This window comes from Dermacentor albipictus, chromosome 10, assembly GCF_038994185.2.
Source record: "Dermacentor albipictus isolate Rhodes 1998 colony chromosome 10, USDA_Dalb.pri_finalv2, whole genome shotgun sequence".
In the NCBI taxonomy this organism is placed as follows: Eukaryota; Metazoa; Arthropoda; class Arachnida; order Ixodida; family Ixodidae; genus Dermacentor; species Dermacentor albipictus.
The window spans coordinates 31,339,769-31,363,373 of NC_091830.1; the positions used below are offsets into that span (position 1 = coordinate 31,339,769).

Here is a 23,605-nt window from a genome sequence, read left to right on the forward strand (position 1 = left end):
TTCAATGCTCCGATTGCACTTGACTCAAATATGACGTAATTCTCAAAACCTTTATAATGTGTAATGTAAATTTAGTCCAGAATACCATCAGGGAAAAAAAAATAAAGCTGTTTCTTGCCTTTGTAGAACAACACCGTTAGTATCTTGTACAAAGTGGAGCAACAATTGTGTTAAAAATATGATTATCATGACGTCATCAATTGCCTCCCCCACCCCGGCAAGCGTTGTACGACGAAGCAGGCTTCCGAGATTTGCGTTGGTTATTGACCTGTCTCTGCTCGCTAGCAAAAGAGCCAGCCGCAGCCGTTAATGAAGGCTCTCGGCGTCGCTGTTTTGCGTGCACTTTTCGTCGTTCGCGCAAACCTCGAAGGAGCTGGACATGCTGCCTTGCTCTGTTAATTTCACGCAAGAGATAACCTAAGGAACATACCCATCTACGAGTCGGTGCTAAAGTTTGGTGAAATCAGTGTTAATGTATTTTGTGTGTTTGTGTGTGTGGTGCTTCCGGTGAGACAGCGGCATTTCTCGTAAGTCAGTAATTCGCTTGGCTCGTTGATCGTCCGCGCACCAGCTTTAAATACAGGGTAAGTTCACCACTGTCCCTTCGAATCTTGTATAACCTTGCTAAATGCTTCCTCCAGAAGCACGCAGCACTTGACCGGGAGTAAAGCGTCAGTCCATATGCGAGTACGCCGTTCAGATTGCTCGCAAATGTCGCAGTTGTAATCATCACTGTTGTGTTTGAATAATTCATCTCCTGATGTGCCTTTGTCATGACATTACTCGTCACATCAGTGCAGACTACTCATCACATCAGTGCAGATTACTCATTTGTTTATCGGTGCCAGGCGGTGCGACCTATTGCATTGGCTGTACAGCGCTGCCGTGGCAACTTCGCAGTTTTGGACACGTTTCACGCGGTGTTTTTGTTTTTGTTTAGATTGCCAGCATGGGCGATGTGGAAATCGAGAACTTTGAGATCACCGACTGGGACATAGCCAACGAATTCAACATCAACAGAGTTCGGAGGCGGCCTACGAAAAATCAGCAGATTTACGGTACGTGTTCCTAACTTTTCCGCACTCGCTTTCAATGAGGCCATGCGACGTGGAACTGTTTATTTGTCTAGCAGGTACTGTTTGCTCGTTTAGACATTTTCTTTGCCATGCACAACATTTATGCCAAAGAGCCATACGGGTATATAAAAGAAGTTGACATAGACTGCACTCACTCAGAACTCACCTCACCCAGATCTCACCCTGACCTCTTTCTCCCTTGTGTAACCGTCTTATCGCTGGTTTCTTGTTCATTCACAAGTGTGTGCCAACCCGACCAGCCATAAACTCTACTGATCATTAACACCTTGCTTAAAGAAGATATTCAGCGTAGTTGGCAAAGCAAACATTAACACCTGTTTGCCACAATTTGAGCGGCATCTGATGACTTTCCATGAATTTCGTTTTGTAGTTTTTCATTCACGTATAGTCTAATCTTGTTACAGCGAAGTTGCAACCAGCATTGAATTACCTTCATTATACCTTGTAATTGTTCTAAGCATTGAACAAATATTTGCTTTTCTGTAACCAGTATTGTCTCTGATCTTGCATTTTCGATTTTGTGATAGCAGTCAGTTTTAATTATTATTATTTACTTTTAAAACATATAAACATCCTCTTGAAGGAGAGAAAAAGAAAGCAAGGAGCAAGCTGGCAACTGCCACCATAAGTAGCACAACACTGCCTACTCTTCAGGAAGCTGTAGAATACTGCATAAAATAAAGTGAGGGCAACCAAATTTTACTTGTACTCTTATATCGGATAATTCGTTATATCCGATAATTTGCTATATTGCGGTTAAATTAAATTGTAATGATTTTGGGAGTTGTCAGCAGGCATTGTTAGACAGTTTGAACACAGCGACGTGTCCGCTTTGATTACTTTAGGTATCTGGGCTGACAGCGACGATGAAGGAGGGGATGAGCGGCCCAGTTTCCAGTCCTCGAAGAAGCACAAGGACTTCTCTGCACCCATCAGCTTCGTGAGTGGTGGTGTGCGTCAGGTGGGAAAACAGGAAGAGAAGAAAGAAGAAGGCAGTGAAGAGGAGGTGAGTCACGGTGGCAGATTTGAACACCTTTCCTTGCTGAAGTTCACTGAATCCTCCTGCCTGATTTAGTCTGATGATTTCATACACCTACAGTGTGCAAGCAACACAATCAAATGCCTTTCACGACCATGCAAGGGGACATAAGCAATCATCCTCTGTAGATTTCGCATAAATTTGTACGTTTGTTATCTGGTTTCTCCAAAACTTCTGTGCAACAAACGAGAAACAATTGATTTTTTTTTTTCCTTTCCTGCTGCCACTTTTTCCCCCTCTGCAAAATATTCCTTTTGCTTCATAGGAGTGGTGCAGCCAGGGGTGGAAAAAATTTGTGGCTATGCCACTGCTTCAGCCTAGCCATCTAAGCTAGCCACTTTAAGCCTAGCCATCTAGGCTTAAATTTATCTACATTAAAGCTATTGTCCTTTGATGCTTGTCAGTTAGATGATACCAGCCACAGGACCGTTAGAGCAGCTCTGCATAAGTTGACTGAATCGCCCGGAAGGTTGCGCTACTAGTGGTGTCGACCACAATTTGCCTGAATTCCTTTTGTAAAGTATGCCCTGCTAAAATTGCGTTGTTCTTACTATACGTAATGCTCCCTTTTTGATCCTTTTTTTTGTGTGCTTTTTCTTGTATTTTTCATCACCTCCAGTGTGGCCACATTTGCGATCTCAACTACAACAGCAAGGGCTCCTTTTACTTCTCACTCACACGTCTCTTACGACCTCTGTGTTTTCGTGTCTGTGTGTTGGAACCATGTATATTTGCTTCAATCTGTGACAAGCTGAGTACTGTACTCAGGAGAGGTTCTTCACACAAAAACTTGGTGTGTGTGTGATCTTTGTATCCATGCAGCAACAGATAGGTGACTCCGTTGTGGATCGCACACCGTAAGGAGAAGGTACACATTCAGTTTATCAACATGGCATAGTACCTAATCGTGCATTGCATGCATGAGCAGGAGGTGCCAGCTTGTGTGGGCAAGAAGACATCTCGCAGCATACCCACATACAGTAAACTCCTGTTAACTAGAAGTTGTAAAAGCTGGAAAAAATTTTGAGAAAAGAGAAATTGCAAAAATAAAAGCTTGTTGGTGCACATAGACCACATGGGGCATTTCTAAAATGCCACCAGTAACATTCTTGGTCACTTTTGCGTGCGTTGGCATCCGTCATGTCGGCATTATACTAACGGACAACTTTCTGTGGCTATGAAGAGAATGCTACGTGCGCATGGCTGCTGCACATGTGTTACCGCGCCAAGTAGTCCGGCAGCGTTTGACAGTGCTTTTGATTGCTCGGAACAGACGCTGAACTGACGCAGCTTCCACGTGCGGCAGTTTTGCGTTGGCCCTGATGCGGAAAGGAAAAGCTGCAATATGAGTAAACCTTTACACTCAGTGGTGTGTTCTGTCTTATTTAACCATTGCTAGTAAAGTGGTTGTGTTTCCTCTTCCCCAGCCTAAACTAATGTGGATTAAAATGCGGGACCCTTTTCACAAGCACTCTCACTTGTGTGCACTTTGCTGCCATAGCTTTCCTGTCATAGCCACAGAAAGTTGTCCATTGTGACTGGCAGCACCTCCATTATGACTGGCAGCACGAAAGCGGACTCGTAAACGGGGAAAAAAAATTGTAATGAGAGATGAGAAGAGCAGCGGGCTCTGACCAGCGCTTAATCGACTGTACTTCTCTGGTTGAGATGTGCAGCCATTGCCATGCTGTCGTCATTCTTTTGTCCTCATGTCTTGGTCATGCTGCCATCATCATCGTTTAGTCTTCACACTGTCAAGCTACCTACCATGTCTACATGTCTAGAGCTGCCTACATGTAGACCGCGATTTGTGCTCCCGTCATCACATGTCATTATCTACTTCAGCAATATACTTCAGAAGTAGTATTATTGCTGGTGTGTCCATATGATTTCTGCAGTCCGCATTATCTTACTTTAGTGGCTTACTTTCGGTTTCTGCACTAATTTTTTTACATCCATGTGGCAGTGCTCCTTTTGTGATGCTTGACCATTTCTCCTATTTCAGCATGCATCGAGCAGTGAAGAGGAAGTTAAGATTCCAGCGAAAACCAAGAAAACCGGATTCGCGGGTGGCCGTGGCGGTGTTGCTCATGGCCTGCTAGGTGCTGAAGGGTAAGTTATCGCGTTGAGCTTGCTGTAAACAATAATATGTCTTTTTTTTATTTTCATCGTAAAAGGTAACCGTGCTCCAATTGCACTGAGGCCTTGTCATGGTAAACTGACCAGGTCCAAGCTAAATGTTTACTGTTGATAAATTTAAGAAAAGGCACTGTATTTGGACATCTAGCATAGTGGTAGAATTTCATCAATTTGACCTTGGCAGACATAGGCAGTTGTTTTGAATAGTCCGTAATTCAGATTTTAAATAGGGTTAAAAAGTCGGCAGTTTTCTGGTCTCCTCAACGCGGTCGGACTTAAAGGAAGGTCAAGTTCGTGTAAATTTGGTGCAGCATGCCTATGCTCCGAATCGCTCCAATTGATGATTAGTTTGCAACAGTGCAACATTTTCAGACTGATGTGTTCAGTGCTCGAGTAATGTGTCACTTTGGCGCTGCTCTGCACAACAGTCAGAAAGCACTTTCTTGTACAGCCCAGCATTTTCAAGGTAGTTGTGACCATAGACAAAATCGAGGATTATGTATGGTCTGCATCAAGAGTCGTTTCTGAACAGTCACTTGCAATCTTAATGCAGCATCAGGATCGGGCTTGCCAAATTCATTACTTGGAAAGTAGCCACAAAATTTCCAAAGGTAGCTGTAAACCAGACTGTCTTGGCCGTAGATCAAAGACATAGCCAAGAAAGTAGCCAAACAGGGACATAAAAACTTGCTCTTCATGATAGTCAATGAAGAGACATGTTCTAACAAGACTTGGCATCAGACTTCAATGTCACGAAAGACAGAATCAGTAATACGGAGTGTAGGTGTCTGAATGCTGTCGTCATTATGCAAAAAGTTACTCTTTACGTGAAATGCAATTAATACTAACATCATTTTATTGTATTACTGCAGCAGCTTGCAGTGATCTCAAATTTTGTTGAAATTTTTGTGGCTATCAGGGGTTGTAGCCAAACATGGCAACCCTGGCTTTGATATTTCTTTTTGGCAAATTATTATATCATCAGTTATAATAATTATTATCCAATCCAACTAGTATGTGCTTAGCGGTTGCATGCCTTCAGTATAGAGACAAGTGCATGAAGTGCAGAAACGCCAAGTAACCGCTCAATATTGCCTCTTTTACTCACTACATTACTAGCAATGCATAGGCCTCACTAAGGTGTTGTTACTAATAACTGTAATAGTATTGCCAACGGCAGTAATTGTGAAATATGTGACGTGTGTTCAACAAATCCCTTAGGTTCACAGCATACTGCACCACTGATGAATGACTGTGTCGAAAGTTAAAAATTAAATTCCGGGGTTCTATGTGCCAAAACCATGATCTGGTTATGAGGGGTACTCCAGATTAACTTTGAATGCCGTGGGTTCTTTAAGGTGCACCCAATGAACGGTGTACATTGGCGCTTAGCACCAATGTACCGTGCTTAGCAGTGGATGAAACTTCACAAACGCGAATAAGCAAATAAAAGAAACCTGTGCGTAATGTAATAATGGATGATCAACGATTAATGAATTTGTCAGGTTAGTGATATGGCTCGTATTTCACCTTCAAGGAGTGCGTTTCCCACGGGGGAAGCTAAAATAAATCGTATCATTGTTTGACCTGCCAAGGTCGTACTGGTCTGTTTCGTTTTGTTCCACTTGGAATTGTTATATCAGTGCCTTCGGGGTCCTCTTGAAGTGTGCGCCTTTGCCTGCGTAGTGTTTTACTTTAGAATTGTTCTTGTCGCTTTCTAGCTTGTCGCTTTCTATCTAGCACTATTTTTGTGGTGCGTTGCTTACGAGGGTTCATTACACTGTTTTGGGGTTCTCCATGCATGTGTGCGTAACCACTGGCTGTGGCGTTCTGTTACCATTACCGTTCTGTTACCGTTCTGTTCTGTTAGATTACGGGCTCGGCTTCGACAGCAGTATTCTGTTAGCAACAAAATGCTCAAGTAATTGCATAGCTTGCTTTGGGCGCACGTTAAAAAATACCATGTGGTCATAATTAATCTGGAGTCCCCCATTGCGATATTCATCATAACCTACTGTGCAGCTTTATGAGACTAAACCTCATAATTCTTTAATAATGGCAACTTCGTTGCTCTCAACACATTCTCGACAAATTGCCATCCTAAGTGGAAAGGGTGGGAAGGTAGTAGATTACAGACGTGTTGGAGGAGTTCAATTTTCTGCGAGAACTCTAGTGGTTTAACACCTTGACAGCCAACAATTATGGCCACAAATGGTGCCAAAATGGTTTTTGAGCTCTAGAACTCTTAAGCTATGTAATTTGTGCCTTCTGTGGGCAGTCTCAAGTTTGTCCAGTACAAACGCTTTCCAGCACTCATACCGCCAGTTGTGATTTCTTTAATGAACTTCCTATAATTTCTTGAACCTTACTGAATGCTAAAGGTATTTGTGGTATGATTTGATTGCAGTGTATACAGGCCCTCTTCTCGCTTTACCTCAAAAGGAAATGAATGTGTGTTTGTCGTGTCAATCACCAAGAGCTTTCCTGAAAAGTCTGTTTTGACTCTGTGCCCTTTTCTCTCTTGTTCTTTGCAGGGGCTTCGGCAACTGGGAGAAATACACGAAGGGTATTGGAGCTAAGTTACTCCTTCAGGTGTGAGATTGATCAATTGATTTTCGCAGAGTGATCATCGATTGAAGCCGCTTTTTCGAACTTTTTTTTTTCCCGCGTTATAAGCCTGGCCTTCATGCTGAGGTGGCAGACGATTGTTGCTCTTACACTAGGCTTAACTATCTGTGAAGATTTGCTGTTGAAATATGTTAAGTGTGCCACTGAAATCCAAGAATACCTATAAAAAATGTCAGTATAAGGTTTCTGGTTCACCATCACTTGTGTTATGAACAGTAGCTGGCATATGGTTCTTGGTTATTTTTTTTTTATTTGAAGAATTTTAAAATCTTCTTTTTTTTTGTAATGTCTTTGTTTTTTTTTGGTTTTGCAACCAAATGGGCAGCTCTTGATTCGGAATGTTTACTGGCCTTTAGTGGTGTCGGATCATCACAACTAATATCTCGATATTAAACAAAATTAGCATGTTTTTATCTTAAATTAGGTTGTAAATAGTTGTGGCAAGTTTGTTATTATTTTCACTGTCTATGTTTTTTACTCTGTTGTGCAACAAGCATTTCATTGCACTTGAAATTAAAAAAACAAAAACAAGTATGTTTAGCATACAAGCCTGGAGTTCGTGACGTTCTGAAAAGTGTGCATAATTATGGTGCATATCCTAACATTTGGCTTTTCCAGGCCTACCTTACACTTGGCAAATTGGCTACTAGTTGCACTATTAGTTTAACGCCTGTCTAAATATTAGTGGATTAAACTACCCTTGTGGCTGTGCTTGACACATAAACGATTTCTTATTCAGGGCTAATGCAGCAACACATACGAGTTCGAAAAATCATTGAGGTGACTCTTACAGTTTAGAAGCATGATAATGAAATGTTGGGGCACTGTGCTCAACGATGCTACTGTTTGCCACTTTCCAGGCATGATGCTTTGTTCATTCAAAAAGCAGCCACCCATTGACTTTCTGGCAAACTTTTATTAAAATGACACCCGCTCTTTTTTGCCACTAGACATAAATCATGTTACCACTTAGCTGTACTAGTGAACAATTTGTGCATATTTTTATCAGCTAATCATGTTGGCTTTGTTACAAGTCGCAAAAAGTCTGTCTGCAAGTCGCAGTTCCTGCAAGAACAAACGCTATTGCTAAATTCTGCACAGCATTCTCGGGTTTGAGACAGAGGGTGCTGTACCGCGGAGCTTTCTGCAAATAGCAGAGCACGGCACTTGATCGCTGTTCACCAGCACTTGTTCCAGAAAGAATTTGCAATTCAATTTCCCGAAAACTCGTTCTGAATTTTTGTAAATCCTGGGTGACATAGTAATTTGCACAGTGCACTTGATAGTGCTTTAGTGTTATTTACTGTATCTGTCGAGTGAAAGATGCTCTTACTGTATGTATCATAGGTAATCGAATGGACCGTGCATTGATAAACAGCGAAAATATATGCTCAAGTACAGAAACATTGGGACAAACAATACTTAGAGTAGCGGGAAAACTTTTAATAAAAGGTATATAGAAGGGTCCTGTATGAAGTATGTCAAAATGTGCTCTTCATTTATTTTTTATTTTTACATTTAAAAAGCACAGGTTGCATGCTGGAATTGAGAATGGGCTATCACCATTACATTACCACACTCTACATAGGCCTCGTTAAGCTGTCCACATTTAATTAATCAGAGATAGCACAATAATCCTATCTAGAACGTATACACTCTGTATACCCACTACATGTATAGACACTACACTGTTGTCCACTGTTAAAGAAAATGTGGAACCAGTTACAATGCCAATATAACTGGCATATTTCTTTGCCTATGTGTGAAGAGCATCGCAGATACAAGTAGTTAGACATACATTTATACATGAACTTTTGTGTCATGTCTGGATGGTAGAATACCACCTGCGTGTTCCTTTTAGCAGTGGATCATAGCATGCCACAATGTAATTGCAGTCAATACATTGTTCAGTCGCCGTTTTTTCTATGGCAGAGCCTGAGCTTAACGCCACTTATTATTTTTCGTTTCCTAGATGGGCTACCAGCCGGGTAAAGGTCTCGGCCGAGACCTCCAGGGCATCTCCGCGCCCATCGAAGCAAAGGTCCGCAAAGGCAAAGGAGCAATCGGTCTATATGGACCAGAGACCAAAGGACCAAAGCTTATGGCGGCCGATGCAGCGGCCGAGGAGTCTATAGGTCGCAGAGGGGCCCAGCCCGAGCTTAACCAGTGGCGAAAACGCAAGGTAAGGCAGAAGAGCTGTTGCAGAAGCAGGTTTCTGGGAAACATGTTCGCACTCCAAAACATTGAATAGAGTAGTTCCCTGCACATCTCGTTTAGACACTGAAAATAAAGCAGGAGTACACGATCTGGTATTGCTGTCCTAGCCACCGTCTTTTCTTTACTGACAGTTGAACCCGGATATAGCAAAGTACTTTCTATATTGGAGCAGTTGTAAGATCCCCTTGAAACTACCATATAAAGGTGTAGCTCTATACTATGTGTATATCGAGCTCCCGTTCAGCACCACAAACAATATATTGAACGCTGCACCCCTGCAAGCGCTCTTCTCCTAAAGGAACTGCAATTCCTTCTCGTGTCATCAGAAATCTTCATGTTGACATAAATGACATTTACGTTTATACGAAATAATCATATTCATTAAAAAGGAGCAAGGTGCTCGTCTCAGAATACAAATGGCCCGTGCAGGAAGGTTCTTATTTGCACTCCGCAATGCCGGATTTGCTTTAGTAAGCTTTACTGATTCACAGCAGTGGGATGTGGCAAAGCATACTAATAGTGGGAAGGACTCCATCATGCAGTGAGGCATACTTGCTGCGATCATTCGTTATCGGAAAGAGGATAACCAAGCTGCTTCAAGAATGCAGAAGGGGTCTCGGCCCAATACACATGCTCCACGAGAAATGGACGGCACTCGGTCTTTTCACCGAGTGGCTCTGGGCATGGAATCGGTAAATGCCCACTTTTCACATTCTCAAGAGGCTGTCCGTGACGTGTAGAGCTTTCAGATAAGCTTCGGATAGGCATATTGTATATATTGAATTATCATTGAAATTGAATATATTGAATATTATTGAAATATTTCACCATACCCTTTTAGTTCGATATATCCCTTTTCGATTGTAGAAACATCATTGCTGTTTGCAAGGTTGCCTCGATGGCGCTGTAAATCAGAAGTCGGCCATCTTGCTGAGGGCAACCTAGTAATGTGGAAAAGCATATGTGCAGTATCTCTTATTTTCCCATCGATTTCCTGTATTACTTTTCTTATTACAGTGACAGCATTCAAGAGTTACTTCACCAACTTTTTGTGGTGCCCGGCAGGTATCATCGCTGTGTTTGTCATTGCCACATTTCCTTGCCCGAAAACAATTCTTCCCTGTTTCTAGCCAGCACTCGATACCATGTCTGCAGTCACCTTGCCTGTGCCATGGTCGGTCGATCGGTATTTTCATCACATTGTTGGCTGTTGTCATTATGGCATCATTTGTCATTATTCTTATTGTGCCCTTGGTGGCTGGCACAGTTGGTGCCACATACAGTGGCTGTCCTTTGGATTTGTTATTCTAGTTGTGCCATTGTTTGCAGGCACCGTTGTGCCAACATTTGTTTCTAGTCTTACGGGCGCATTGGTGGCACTCACTGTCATGCCATCATTTGCAGTCAATATGCCAGATTTACTCGACTCTAACGCACTCTCTATTCTAAAGTGCAGTCGTTTTCCGTGACCAAAAAGAGAAAAATAATCACCCTTGATTGTAATGCGCACCCGTTTGCTGCGACCTAACAAAAGAAACGTCCTTTACAGTACCACGCGCCTCATTCTTTCATGCAGGAATACAACTTTCTCTCACTTGGAAAAACAAAGATTTACTCCGAGTACACTAAAGTTGCAATAAATAAAAAAAGTCACAGTTTCGGCTGAAAGGCGAAGCATCTATATTACGATAGCACATTAGTCGACAGCTATACGAAAAGTAAGGATAGTAGTTTTATCGGCCGTATAAGCTTTTAAACATTAGCTTACTAACTAAATTAACAAGCATGGTGTCACGCGTGCACAAGCAAACATGAACACGTCTCACTCACTGATTGCGGAAACTTTCTATCAACGTGCTGGAGGGGGGTGAGTGCGGTAGCAGGAGCAAGTGAATTTAGCTTTGTGCAGCCTCTCGCTTCAACGTGCACTAAGCGACGAGAACACAGCGCGGTGCACCTGGATGCGTAGACTCTGTCTCCATTGCAGATCGCTTTCAACATAGGGATCGCGCAGTCGTGCCGTGCGTAGTAGCTGCTGGAGTAGAAAGCTTGTCCTGTTTTTGCCAGTCCCGCACGCAAGTTTCAGGAACTCCAAGCGCCCGTGATGCGGCCCCATTTTAGTCCATCTTTCTACACCTGATCGCTTTCCTTTTAATTGCGTCATTGTAATGAACTCTGCATGTTTTCGCAGTCGGCACTTCCATGCTGCTAGAGCAAATACAAAAAACGGGAGTACCGGCAAGACGGACACGTACTACAGCACATGAAGGAAGTTACGACAGCTAGGCTCGAAGCGCGTGCAAGGCGGCCATTTTGAAATGCCGATGGCGATATGGGAACACAGATTTAGGGTCCTACTCGATCCTAATGCGCATGCAATTTTTGGACCCGTTTTATTGAAAAAAAAAGTGTGTGTTAGATTTGAGTAAATATGCTAATTGTGCCAGCATTGGCCATCATTACGATATTTTATTTCGATATTGTAAAACATTCTTAAATGTCCCGCATGTTTCATTGCCTTTAAAACTGTAGTTTGGGTAAAGGCAAAAGCTTCTTTTGTTTTTGAGTTGGAGGGGGGAGGAGTGTCGACGACGATAGCTCCAGCAGTATTAAGAGGTGCTCAGCCATGGCATATCATTGGGAAGTCGGCCATGAAATCATGGTCTTCCTTGATCCTGGCAGAGACCTATGCACAGAACACTTACAGTGGCGTGCAATGACCATTGGCAACATAGATGAATGAACATCTGCAAAGTTTTATACAGGTGTCTGCTCGACTACATTGACGGACCATGTCCAGAAAGCCATCAAGGACTTCTTCGCGCAAAACCAGTCGCCATAAGTATACAAGAATGTCTTGGCTTTACCAAGGTGCTGTAATTCCGGTTTGTTACGGATGATGCAAATTTTTCATGATTATTTTTTGAAGATTCGGATAAGCTGTATTATTTAAATTTTACAGTAATTGTGCCAACAGGGCTGTTCTAAAAAATAAATAAAAAAGAAGACTTTCCTACTGTGAAGTCATTCGTGTCTTTTCATTTATCTATTTGGATCTGTTTCCCATGCAGGAGGGTGAAAAGAAGGTGACCTATGTCTACAAGACAATCGATGAGGTCAAGTCAGAGGGGGTCTACAAGAAACCGCCCACTGGGCCCCAGAGCAAGCTCAGCAAGGTGAAGGTGATCGACATGACTGGGCCAGAACAGCGGGTTCTGTCTGGTACGTACGCTGCTTCTGAGAAGTGCCTTCCAACTTGCTGGGGCGCGTAATCAGCAGCCTATTGTAGTTTCTTGCGTAAGGCCCATGTGGCCATGTTAGAGCATGACAGTTTCACTAAGCATCACGCACATACCCACGTGCTGGTCAATTGGTGCAAGCTGCTACTAGAACGCACTAGTTGCTGACCTGCTGATGATGCCATCATCACCGTATGCTGCTGGATCACGTGACGTATATCCAGCGCACTTCAACGCTGTCTGCCATGCTGCAGCGTGTTGTTTAGCTGCATTGTGCTTTCAGGCAGGTGTTGATATCGAGTGGGGAAACACTTGACTGCACTGCAGCCCTCAAGCTCCAAGTGAGCAGTGATCCATGTGTATAGCAACATGGGAGTGTACATTGCTGGTGTGCTCAGAAACAAGGACTTGCCACAACCAACCAAATCCGCTAGGCTTTCCAAAGTAAACTGTGCAAGTTCCCAAGCGTTGAGAAACAACTCTTGGGAATTTGGGGGTTCTACTCCGCCGACTGCTACTTATGGTGCGGTCGCCATATCTCGAAAGCGATCTGCAATGCGGACAAAGTGCTCGGCCGCGCGGGCAACTTATCTTGAAAATGATCTGCGATGTGGACAAAGTGCACCCAGTGCCGGTAGCTTCGTATGCCCTGGGCTTTCTATGTTTAGTTTGTGTTGTAGCGAGAGACAACACAAAGGTCAATTCACTCACTGCTGCTGCCACACTTATCCTGCTTAATTTGCTATCAGAATCGATGCTTCGCCTTTCGGTTGAAACTGCTACTTTTCTTGTTTGTTTTTTACTTTGAACCTTCGTTACTCACTCTTTGCAATAAAGTGGTTAGACATCGCGGCAAAAGCTTAGGAAGTGTGGCGTTTTGGATATTACGGACTTCGGATAAAACGGATGTTTTTTGTTGGATTATCAAGGTCCACTGTAACGAGAGTTGACTGTAATAGTGAAGAGTGCTGTGTGCTTCTCTTTAGCTGCATTGACATACAGCAGCTGTTGCAACCACAGAAATGAAGTGAGTGTGTATTGTACAAAGTATTATTATATATTATCTAGTAAACTACCGCGGGTGCTCTTATGAGTTGCCAGTTCTTCTTTCTTTTTCTCCTTCCTCTAAATTTTATAGAGCTTGGACATTAATTTAAAACAGAATGAAAAGTAAGATATGTGCCAGTACTTCTTTAACCCTTTGCGGTCATGAGTATTCACCCCATTTATGGTTGTTGCAGTCACGAGCCATTTCGCGCATTTTGGATGGCATGCAGGAAAGGTGGTCAGGTAAACAAATGCATATTAAGCAATTTAATTAAGAAAGATTTCTTTATTCTTGGTGCTCCCAGTGGTATGTGAGCACTTTGGTAGCACTTAAAGCACACTCCTCTACTGCAGATTTGTGTGATCCTCAAAGCCGCTTTATTTTAAGTGCTCTCATCCAAGGATACCTGCTGACCATATGAAGGTGAGATATATTAATCCGTGGTACTAAAATCATCTTCTAATTCACTGAACTCGCAGGAGTGTCGTCCATATAATGCACGCGCAGGAAACGTCGCCGTCGTGTAAGCGGTTCGTGCTGCAAATCGCGCAAAAATCCCCTTCAACTGCCTTTGAGAAAGTGCCACCCTCATCTGTAGACATTGCAAAGTACACATAGTTGAAAACGTTCCAAGTGAAATAAAAAAATAATTGGCACATTCGAGCATGGGGGCTTGTCGAGCGCTTCCTGACATCTGACTGGAACCTACTTTTTTTGTGTGTGTGTGTGTCGCGGGTGGGGCCCTACACATGGCCACAATGAGTTAAACCTAATCAATCAATCTGTCAAAAACCTCTGCAAACTTCCGTAGCGCTTTTGATTTTCACTGGCCTTCCTAGAGACTCAGCTTTTTATTTTGTATCTCCTAGGTTATCACGAGCTGCACCAGCAGCACTCGAGGCCCGACGAACGCGAGGAGATCGAGCTGAAGCGTGCCGTTGGATCGCAATTCTCGGTGCCGGAGCTGACGAACAACCTGACCCTTCTGGTCGACATGACGGAGCAGCGCATCGTGCAGAACGACCGCGAGGCCAAGCACGAGGAAGACCGCACCATTAACCTTCGGCACGAGCTGGACCGTCTTGACGAGCTCATCACGGCCGAGGAGAAGCAGGAGCGAAGGCTGGCGAAACTCAGCGAAGTCGTGCAGACGTGAGTTTTTGTGTCTGCATTGAAACTTCGTTAGTTGGCACAAACTTTGACTGTTTGCAGAACTGATTAGGCATTGACAATACATAAGCAGATGAATGTAATTGTATAAAGCAAATGATCGTTAGCATGACTATAGGGACATTATTTATGGACAATCACTTTCAGGGATACTTTTATGAGAGTTCAGGCGTCTGGTGCAAGATGCATCAGCATCTATGGGTGACAGCGTTCATGACACTGTGCTAAGACGGCGTTCGTGGCACGCCGTCTTAGCATTTGTGGCATTTGTGTGTGCACTGTACGAAATGAGGAACAGTTTATTTCAAATCTGTACGGCCAAATCTGAACTACACAAGAAGTTTCCTTCATCCTGATGGCTTAATTAGCTTCAGGTCAGTCACTCTAGTCCGCCAGCAGCAGACTCACGAACTATGCGACTGTGGGGGCTGAAGTTGGGGCAGCCAGCAACGCAACACCACTTGCCTCCCATCTCTTGCACCTCTGCTGAGGACGCAACTTCTCGTGACAGCAACTGTTCACGCCATGAATGCGCCAATCAGCTCACGATCGTCAACTTCTCGATGCTCTCGACGCTGTTGTCTGCATGATCCCCGCATGCTTTGCATGGAACTCTCCTGACGTCATACACAGTGTGGTCTGTAACTGAAGATGAGGGAAGGTAGGGTGTTTGAGGCAATTAATTCACTTGTAAAAAATCTGTGCAACTCTCAAATCTGCTTTTTTGAGGACATGATGGAAGTGTTTAGAGGAATGTACCCTGGGAATTTCATCGACCTCTGTTGACACGGAAAAATTGGCGGAGTTGCCCTTTAACTGCAGCTAACTACCCATTTGACGTGATTTATCTTTTTCAAACAGGATGGTTGATCGCAGCCAAGAGGAGCATCCAGAGCCTCTGACGTTACAAGAGTGCGCAACCATGTTCCACACATTGCAAGACGAATTCTACGAAGAGTACAAGATGTATGGGCTCTCGGACTTGGCCATCACTCTCCTGTGCCCTATGGTGAGTCTCGTTGGAAGATTTCCATGTGGCCAAGGCCACGGCATGTGCACCTGGCTTTAAGTTTGTTATGTTGTCATCATCATCATATGTCATATCATCATATGTCATCATCGTATGTGCACTGCATGATGGAGGCCCCTCCCAGCGATCTCCAATTGGCCCTGTGTTGTGGCGGGGGCTCCATCCTATGCCTGCTACTAATTTCCCAATTTTTAGCAAATGTCTGTTGTATCCGTGACTTGACATTACTTGATTGGGAGGCACAACGAAGGCTTACTTATGTTGCAACTAATACAGTGTTTGCATTTGGTCATTTTCTTTAGGTTCATCTCTATTAATCAGCTGCTTGATTTCTATTACAGTGGCCGACCGATTTTCCGGACTCCAAAAATTCGGACATGCCTGATTATTCGGTCAGCTTCGCGGCACCGCCATTCTCCCCATAGACCATAATGTATAACAACTGCCGAAAGTTCGGACGCCCTGCAACCCCTCGTCTGATTTTTCGGACACTTCTTGAGCCAACTCGATCGAGGGCATCATGCACCGACTCTGACCGCGGCGCATAGTTCGACTTGCTGAACGCCATTTTTGTTTTGAACGGAGCCTCCTTGCTGCCCCACGAAGTGGCGCTACTGGAAATCCCCGCTCATCATCATCGTTTCTGCCTGGTTCGATAGTGTGGTTAGGGTGGCTAGAATGGGGAGGTGTGAAGACCGGCCTCCGGAAGCTGGCCCCAAAACGCGTTCCTGCCGCGTGACGGCGCTGCCGGCCGGGGCGCCGTTTAGGGCGCCGTAGTTTCTCGCGGCGTCGGCATACCTCCGGGCGGGAAAATGATTTGGTAGCGCTTAGTTTTAGCGTTTGAATGCGTTAGAATCTGACCAGACTTCTTTCTCTACATTGTAGATGCTGAGAGAATTTAATGTTTCGCTGCTCTCATTCCACATGGAAACAGCGAGCACCGACTATATATGCAGCCGACACATCAACGGTTTTTGCGACCACCTGTTGCCGAGATTAGCGCGCTTATTCCTTGCCGAAAGTATAGTTCATAGGAATCACCGCGCAAGACCAGCGCATTGGAATAACCTTGAATGTGTCGCCCGCACATAAGTCACATATCTGGGATTGTAACATTACTTTAAATGGAGGAAGTTCATGCAATATATCAGCATTGTGGTGAAGAAATTCTAGAAAGCACAAAGCGCTTGCGATTTAATGCATGTTTATTGGAGATAACACAGTTATTGCATAAAATCACATTTTTACAAAACACAGGGCTTAACCTTCTTGGCTTTGTTGTGTATGGCACACTGATTTAAGCCTTTGAGGAAAAAGTGAATACGTGTTATACAATAAAACCTAGACACCGATCCTGTTAGATCAGCGTAATGCTTCCTGCAGCCAATCTGTGGCACATTGGCTGCTAGAAGCAAGAAATTTTTGACAACTTGTGCGTGCAGTCGCGTAGGGCTAAATGCACGGGTGAACCTGTCCTCGAGTGTCTGCATGAGGTTGTATAGACAGACTGAGGGATACAGAACCCCCCCCTCCATGTCCCCACGCACCCCCAGACTGAAATGCATAAGCTTGCATACTTCATTATAATGATGAACTGCGCAGTAGTGGGTTGATCATTGGCTCCGTTAGACTGTCTCACAATACCAAATGAACGCTCCAAGCAGTCCTGACTGAGGCGGGATTAAGTAATCAAGAACCTGAACCCAACCTTCTCAGTTAGATACGTCAAGAGGTCTTTGGTAGAATGTATGGTCACACGCAGACCTTCTGATGTGCCCTTGCTTAAGAAGCCGAGCCCTTTTGCATGGGCCTCCCACTGATCCAGAAATGCTAGCATGCTGTTAAGTGCAGTTTCTTGAGCACTGCCACGTCTGAAACACGAAAAGCATTTACCACCGGCACACGAAAATGAGCACAGTTGCTGTGGGCATATCCCAGAGCTTCAGTTGGAAATCGTGATGTCATGGCTTCAATTGCTTGAGCCATCACGTCAATGAACACCCTTGTTGGCTCCGGATTTGAGTACTGTTGCTCAATATTTTCTTTGTGCAAGTCCATGGCGTGCACAACTGCACCGTTGAAAATATTGAACGCCAGCTAGATTTACCCGCATCTTTTCGAATCCACTAGAATATGTGTGTGAATATGTCAACTTGGGTGCAACTTTCAAAGTCACTGCTGTCGACCTTCCATGTCGTTGTAACATGTTCACAGGGTGTTAAGGGATAGCGACAGCAGCTCACACCACCTACTTTGAAGAAAAACTGGAAACGTTAGAAAAACACAGCTGCACTACACCGACCACGAGAGTCACTTTGCACTGCACCGTGGCCTACGAGACTGACAAGCTCACGGGGCCCCCGCGCTAGCCATCATACCCGCGCCCCCGACGGAAGCGCCAAATTTTCCCCCAGTGGGAGGAACGCGCAGCGGGGCCTCCCTAGGCAATGGCGGCGGCGGCGCGGTCTTCACACCTCCCAATTCTAGCCACCCTAGCGTGGTCGTACAGTAGTTCCGGTTTCAGCTTAGTAAGCCATGTCAGGACAATCCAGCAGCCGATATCTTTCGCGCACGACGCTGCGAGCAGCACGTTTTTCGTTTGAGCGACTGCTGTCGGCACGGTGGTGTTTGCGTTGTGTGCTCTGTCGAGGTTTCGGTGATCCAACGCGGCGTACGGAAACATCGCGTCAAGTGTCTAATGGCGCCGACAGTGCCCGCGCAGAGTGCACTGGGGAATGCCGGCAAGCGGGTGCCGGGAGGCCTAAGATTTGTCGCCTTCCGATGTGCTCCCTACTGACGCGGAGAATATTCTGCCGAGACCCGCGCAGTGGTTGCATTGCGATTCCGGACACCGTCTCATTTGACAGTTTCACAAGTGCTCACACTGCTGTACTGACATGCGCAGAACTCGACGACGGCGAGATCATTCGTCAGGTTTCTGCTGCTCCGCCGGACGATGACCCCGAGTCGGAAGATGATGCACCATGTGCTACGCTGCAGTCGCATGCGGAGCGTGCACAAGCAGTGACTGTGCTTTCAGCCGCCTATAGTGACCGTACGACCCTCTCCGAGATTCAGGCTTATCTGATTGCGCATAAACGGAACAGCGTGCAACGGCGCACTCACGATTTCTTCAAGTCTACTGCCGAGCCCGAATAAGTGCGTGGAAATAAAGGATTTCATTTTTTTTTTCTTAATCTGCTTTTTTGGACACCTGTTTATTCGGACATTTCCGCAGTCCCCGTGAAGTCCAAATAAACGGTCGGCGACTGTATGCACATTTTTGCATGTACGAAAACAAGTTACTTGGTTTCCAGATTTTCTTCTCGCAACTCACTTGCGCACAAGTGTTGGGCAAAGGTGCTGCAGGTCTTCCACGTTTTCGCCCTTGACATAACGGAAATACGCCCCTGCTCAGGCTGTGCCCACATGGGGTCGAAATTCAGTGCGCTGGCTGTAAAATGCGGGCGCGATAGTAAAATATTCTGGTTTATACACTACCATTCAGATCACAGAAGTCGTGAAACTAGGTTAAACATATCCTCTCAGCCCTGCCATTCTGCATTGAATTGAGAGGTGCAGTGTGGCAGCTGAATGGAAAGGTATGCTCTACACCTATTCTGCCTTAGTGGCTATAGTGTCTCGCCGCCCAGCGGGAGGCTGCAGGTTTAATTATGCTAAATTTTAAAGAATGTCAAAATTAATCTGGAGCCCTCCACTGGAGCATCACTCCTCGCCGCAGCGTCGCTTTCTGGATTTGTTTCATTGGCTGTAATGCATTGTCTATTGTGTGTGTGCGTGCGCGTGCGTGCGTGCGTGTGTGTGTGTGTGTGTGTGTGTGTGTGTGTGTGTGTGTGTGTGTGTGTGTGTGTGTGTTCGTCTTCCCCGTGCCTGAAAGGATGCCTCATTAAACCTATAACCCTTTCTGTGTCACTAACGTACCAGTATGTTTTCGCGTTTCTGTCCTGCCATATCACTGACATCTGATAATTACGTGAGGACCATACCGAAAGAGCACCTGCCATTATCCGTGTCATTTTCCCCTTTTTGCATAAGCAAAAATAAACCGTTGTGTTCGTTTTATAATATCGGACAGAAAAAAAAAAAGCCTGATGTTGCAGGTGCGTCACCGAAAAAACCCTACACTGAAAGGGTCAATTGACAAGATAAAAAAGTTGCAGCTTCACCCGAAAGGCTGCCAGTTAAAGGGTTGAATTAACCGAGAAACCACTGGTATCCCTCTCCAGGTGAAGAAGGAGCTGGAAAACTGGTCCCCCTTGAAGGAGCGGGATGCCCACGTCAGCCTGTTCTGCACGTGGAAGGACCTGCTCGAGATATACGGCAGCAGGACGCACGACCACCGCGATGCACCTGAGGAGGACCCTTACCACAACCTGGTCTGGGAGACCTGGATGCCACCAGTGCGGCAAACGATACTGTGAGTTGGCCGACTGTCGCTGAGCCCTCCTTTGTTTGTCTGTCTCGCCGTTTACTTGTCTTGCTGACCCTACCTGGTGGCTCGCTGCCTATGACATTGTGCAGTTGAGCATAAGGTTGTGGGCTCGATTCCTAATTGCCACAGCCACATTCCCATGGGGGGCAGAGTGCACAAACACGCATATACTTAGATTTAAGTGCACATTAAGAAAAATCGGCTGATCAAAATTAATCAGTAGCCTCCCCCCCCCTCCCCCAAGGCTGCCCTGTGTTGTGTTGGGACATTTAACCCCTGTAATTTTATTTAAATTTTATAGCTGAAAAAAAAAACAGTGAAGTTAACAATGAGAATGTGGAGCGGGTTACGCAGTCATACAAGACATCTACCCTAGCCATGGTTTGAGCCAGTTCGAAAAATAGGTCATCAACATCCATCTTGTGACTATTACCTGCCCCACATCTTATATGTTGAGGCATCTTGCCATTCATAATACAGTCGCCGACCGATTTTCCGGACTCCAAAAATTCGGACATGCCCGATTATTTGGTCAGCCTCGCGGCACCGCCGTTCTCCCCATAGACCATAATGTATAACAACTGCCGAAAGTTCGGACACCTTGCAACCTCTCGTCTGATTTTTCGGACACTCCTTGAGCCAACTCGGTCGAGAGCACCATGCACCGACTCTGACCGGTGCATGGTTCGAGTTGCTGAACGCCATTTTTGTTTTGAACGGAGCTTCCTTGCTGCCTCACGAAGTGGCGCTACTGGAAATCCCCGCTCATCATCATCGTTTCTGCCTGGTTAGATAGAGTGGCTCTGCAGCAGTTCCGGTTTCAGCTTAGTAAGCCATGTCAAGACAATCCAGCAGCTGATTTGTTTCTTCGCTACAATTCTAGTACACTGTATCTTCGCTGACACTGCGAGCAGGCCGCGTTTTTCGTTTGTGCGACTTGTGTCGGCACGGTGGTGTTTGCTTTGTGTGCTGTGTCGAGGTTTCGGTGAGCCAACGCGGCATACGTAAACATCGCGTCAAAGGTCTAATGGCGCCGACAGTGCCCGCGCAGACTGCGCTGGGGAATGCCGGCAAGCGGTTGCCGGGAGGCCTAAGACTTGTCGCCTTCCGATGTGCTCCCTACTGACGCGGAAAACGTTCTGCCGAGACCTGCGCAGTGGTTGCATTGCGATTCCGGACACCGTCTCATTTGACAGTTTCATAGGTGCTGACACTGCTGTATTGACACGCGCAGACCTCGACGACGGCAAGATCATTCGTCAGGTTTCTGCTGCACCGCCGGAGATGACGCACCATGTGCTACGCTGCCGTCGCATGCGGAGCGTGTACAAGCAGTGACTGTGCTTTCAGCCGCTAATAGTGACCGTACGACCCTCTCCGAGATTCAGGCTTATCTGATTGCGCGTAAACGGAACAGCGTGCAACGGCGCATTCACGATTTCTGTCAAGCCTACTGCCGAGCCCGAATAAGTGCGTGGAAATAAAGGATTTCTTTTTTTTTTCTTAATCTGCTTTTTCGGACACCTGTTTATTCGGACATTTTCGCAGTCCCCGTGAGGTCCGAATAAACGGTCGGCGACTGTAGTTGGCACAACCTTCCAAACTGGGATATATATATATATATATATATTTTACAATTTCAAACTCAACAGCGGGAGGGTTTGTCGGCATGGCTGCAAAGCTTGGAAACTGGCAGGTCAACAAATGCATGTTCACAAAGAGCTTTGTGTCCAGTAACGAGAAAAGGGGGAGGGGTGGTAAAAAGCCAAAAGCAATAAGGTTGCTGTAGATGATTTTTGTGTAAGTGAATTCCGAATGATAGCAAAGTTTAGGTCGTACAAATTATGGAGTCTTCACTGTGCACTTGAAATTGCTGCCTAGTGTGATTTTTCTTGCCTCGTTCTGTGTAACATCTGGCTCCGGCAGCGGCTCACCCCCATAAAGCACAGTGAGCAATTTGCTTTGCTAATCCTTACGTGAGGCTACGTTTTTTTCTGTTTGGCAACAGAGAATGGTCACCGCGAAACAGTGATCCGCTCATCGAGTTGCTCGAGACATGGATGCCGCTGCTGCCTCGATGGATGTTGGAGAACATCCTGGACCAGTTTGTGCTTCCAAAGCTTCAAACTGAGGTCGAAGCATGGAATCCGCTGACAGACACCATGCCAATCCACTCATGGCTGCACCCATGGCTTCCTCTGATGGGTATGTCACAAAATCGTCACAACTGTGACACTGTGTTGATAGAATCAGATTGCTGTGACGATAAGCAGTTGCGAGAAAATGTGCACTTTCTAGGCTGCAGTGGTGCTCCTTGTCAGTGGTTTGTCATGAGGTGAACAAATTTGATTGGAAAACATTCGAGCAACACTAAAAAGGAATATTGAGTTAAGCTGTATTAGCAAATTACACTACTGCAATAGCAAAATGGCCACTCTTACCTTAAGAGGGCACTTGGTAAATCAGAAAAGGTGCAAAAATGGAAGATGGGTGGCAACCTTCTGCGCAACGCAGTTTCCGCAGAAGGTTGCTGTAAGACCATGGATTTTAACAGCATCTGCTAGGGTCTGGTCTGACATTGCATTTTAAAGGAGCTGGATAGTCAATCATGTTAATTAAAACTTTTCCTTGCACTAAAATACCCAAAATGTAAAAAATAGTGTTAAGGCCCATGACATCACACTTAGGTGCCGGTGCTCATGTTTCAGTGCAAAATTCAGTTTGGCCTTCATTTTCTCCTCAGCTAATCAACCTTTACTGCTCATTCAATGAAAATGAAGCTTTCAGAGAATACTTGACCAGTCTAAACTGAATTAATGTGTTTAATAAAGTCCCTTTCAGTGTAGGAAATGTGTTTTTTTCCTAACTTTGGAAGCCTGTCAACCAAGAAACCTGAGATGTCCTTAATTGGAACTATGGCACTTTTGTCTTACTGTAATGTTACTTCGACCTCATGTTTCGCTTGTGCTTTCAAGTCACTGCTGCACACATTCCAGAATAATCACATTTTGGCATACTCAACATGACTGCATGGAGAACACTAGCATTCATCATCCGTCACATGCAGGATTGCGCCTGGAGCCCCTGTACCCACCTATCCGGTTGAAGCTGGCCAACGCACTCAGTGCCTGGCACCCCAGTGACGGCTCGGCCAAGCTCATTTTGGAGCCCTGGCGGGGCGTCTTCTCCCAGGGGACCCTCGAGGCCTTTGTTGTCGCCAACATTCTGCCCAAGCTGGCACTGGCTCTGCAGGCCATGCCCATCAACCCACACCAGCAGCACTTGGGTGAGCGCCAGAGCTGTCTGTTGGGCTCTCGCACTTTGTCACATTTTCTTTCGTTTTCTCATAGTGTCATGACTGCAGAATCACATGATCATGTTGTGTCACATTTCGTTTACGGTTACGTCATGACCATGTTCCCTCCTTTCGTCACATCCTTTGTTTCCCCATAGCGTCACGAGTACAGCGTCACATCTGAGCGTGTCGTCTTGCACTGTTCATTTTCCTGTGACATCACAGCCGTGTTTTCTAATCACATGAAACA

General features: G+C 45.3%; 1 protein-coding gene across 3 annotated transcripts in view; it reads left to right on the forward strand.

The window, feature by feature from the left end:
• Nucleotides 1-264: 264 nt before the first annotated feature.
• The window catches only part of LOC135912259 (tuftelin-interacting protein 11-like), a 35,387-nt gene continuing 12,046 nt past the window's right edge, over nucleotides 265-23,605 (forward strand). The window contains exons 1-12 of one of the 3 annotated variants that reach the window (XM_065444665.2): nucleotides 265-584; nucleotides 941-1,058; nucleotides 1,943-2,103; nucleotides 4,142-4,248; nucleotides 6,810-6,867; nucleotides 8,876-9,085; nucleotides 12,192-12,342; nucleotides 14,277-14,559; nucleotides 15,439-15,586; nucleotides 19,855-20,045; nucleotides 22,069-22,265; nucleotides 23,128-23,346. In XM_065444665.2, the coding sequence (XP_065300737.2) occupies nucleotides 950-1,058; nucleotides 1,943-2,103; nucleotides 4,142-4,248; nucleotides 6,810-6,867; nucleotides 8,876-9,085; nucleotides 12,192-12,342; nucleotides 14,277-14,559; nucleotides 15,439-15,586; nucleotides 19,855-20,045; nucleotides 22,069-22,265; nucleotides 23,128-23,346 (1,834 nt within the window). In that variant the 5' untranslated portion in view covers nucleotides 265-584; nucleotides 941-949. Of the gene's footprint in view, nucleotides 585-940; nucleotides 1,059-1,942; nucleotides 2,104-4,141; nucleotides 4,249-6,809; nucleotides 6,868-8,875; nucleotides 9,086-12,191; nucleotides 12,343-14,276; nucleotides 14,560-15,438; nucleotides 15,587-19,854; nucleotides 20,046-22,068; nucleotides 22,266-23,127; nucleotides 23,347-23,605 lie in introns of those variants that run through there. The other 2 variants (XM_065444666.2, XM_065444667.2) reach the window with 2 other exon arrangements.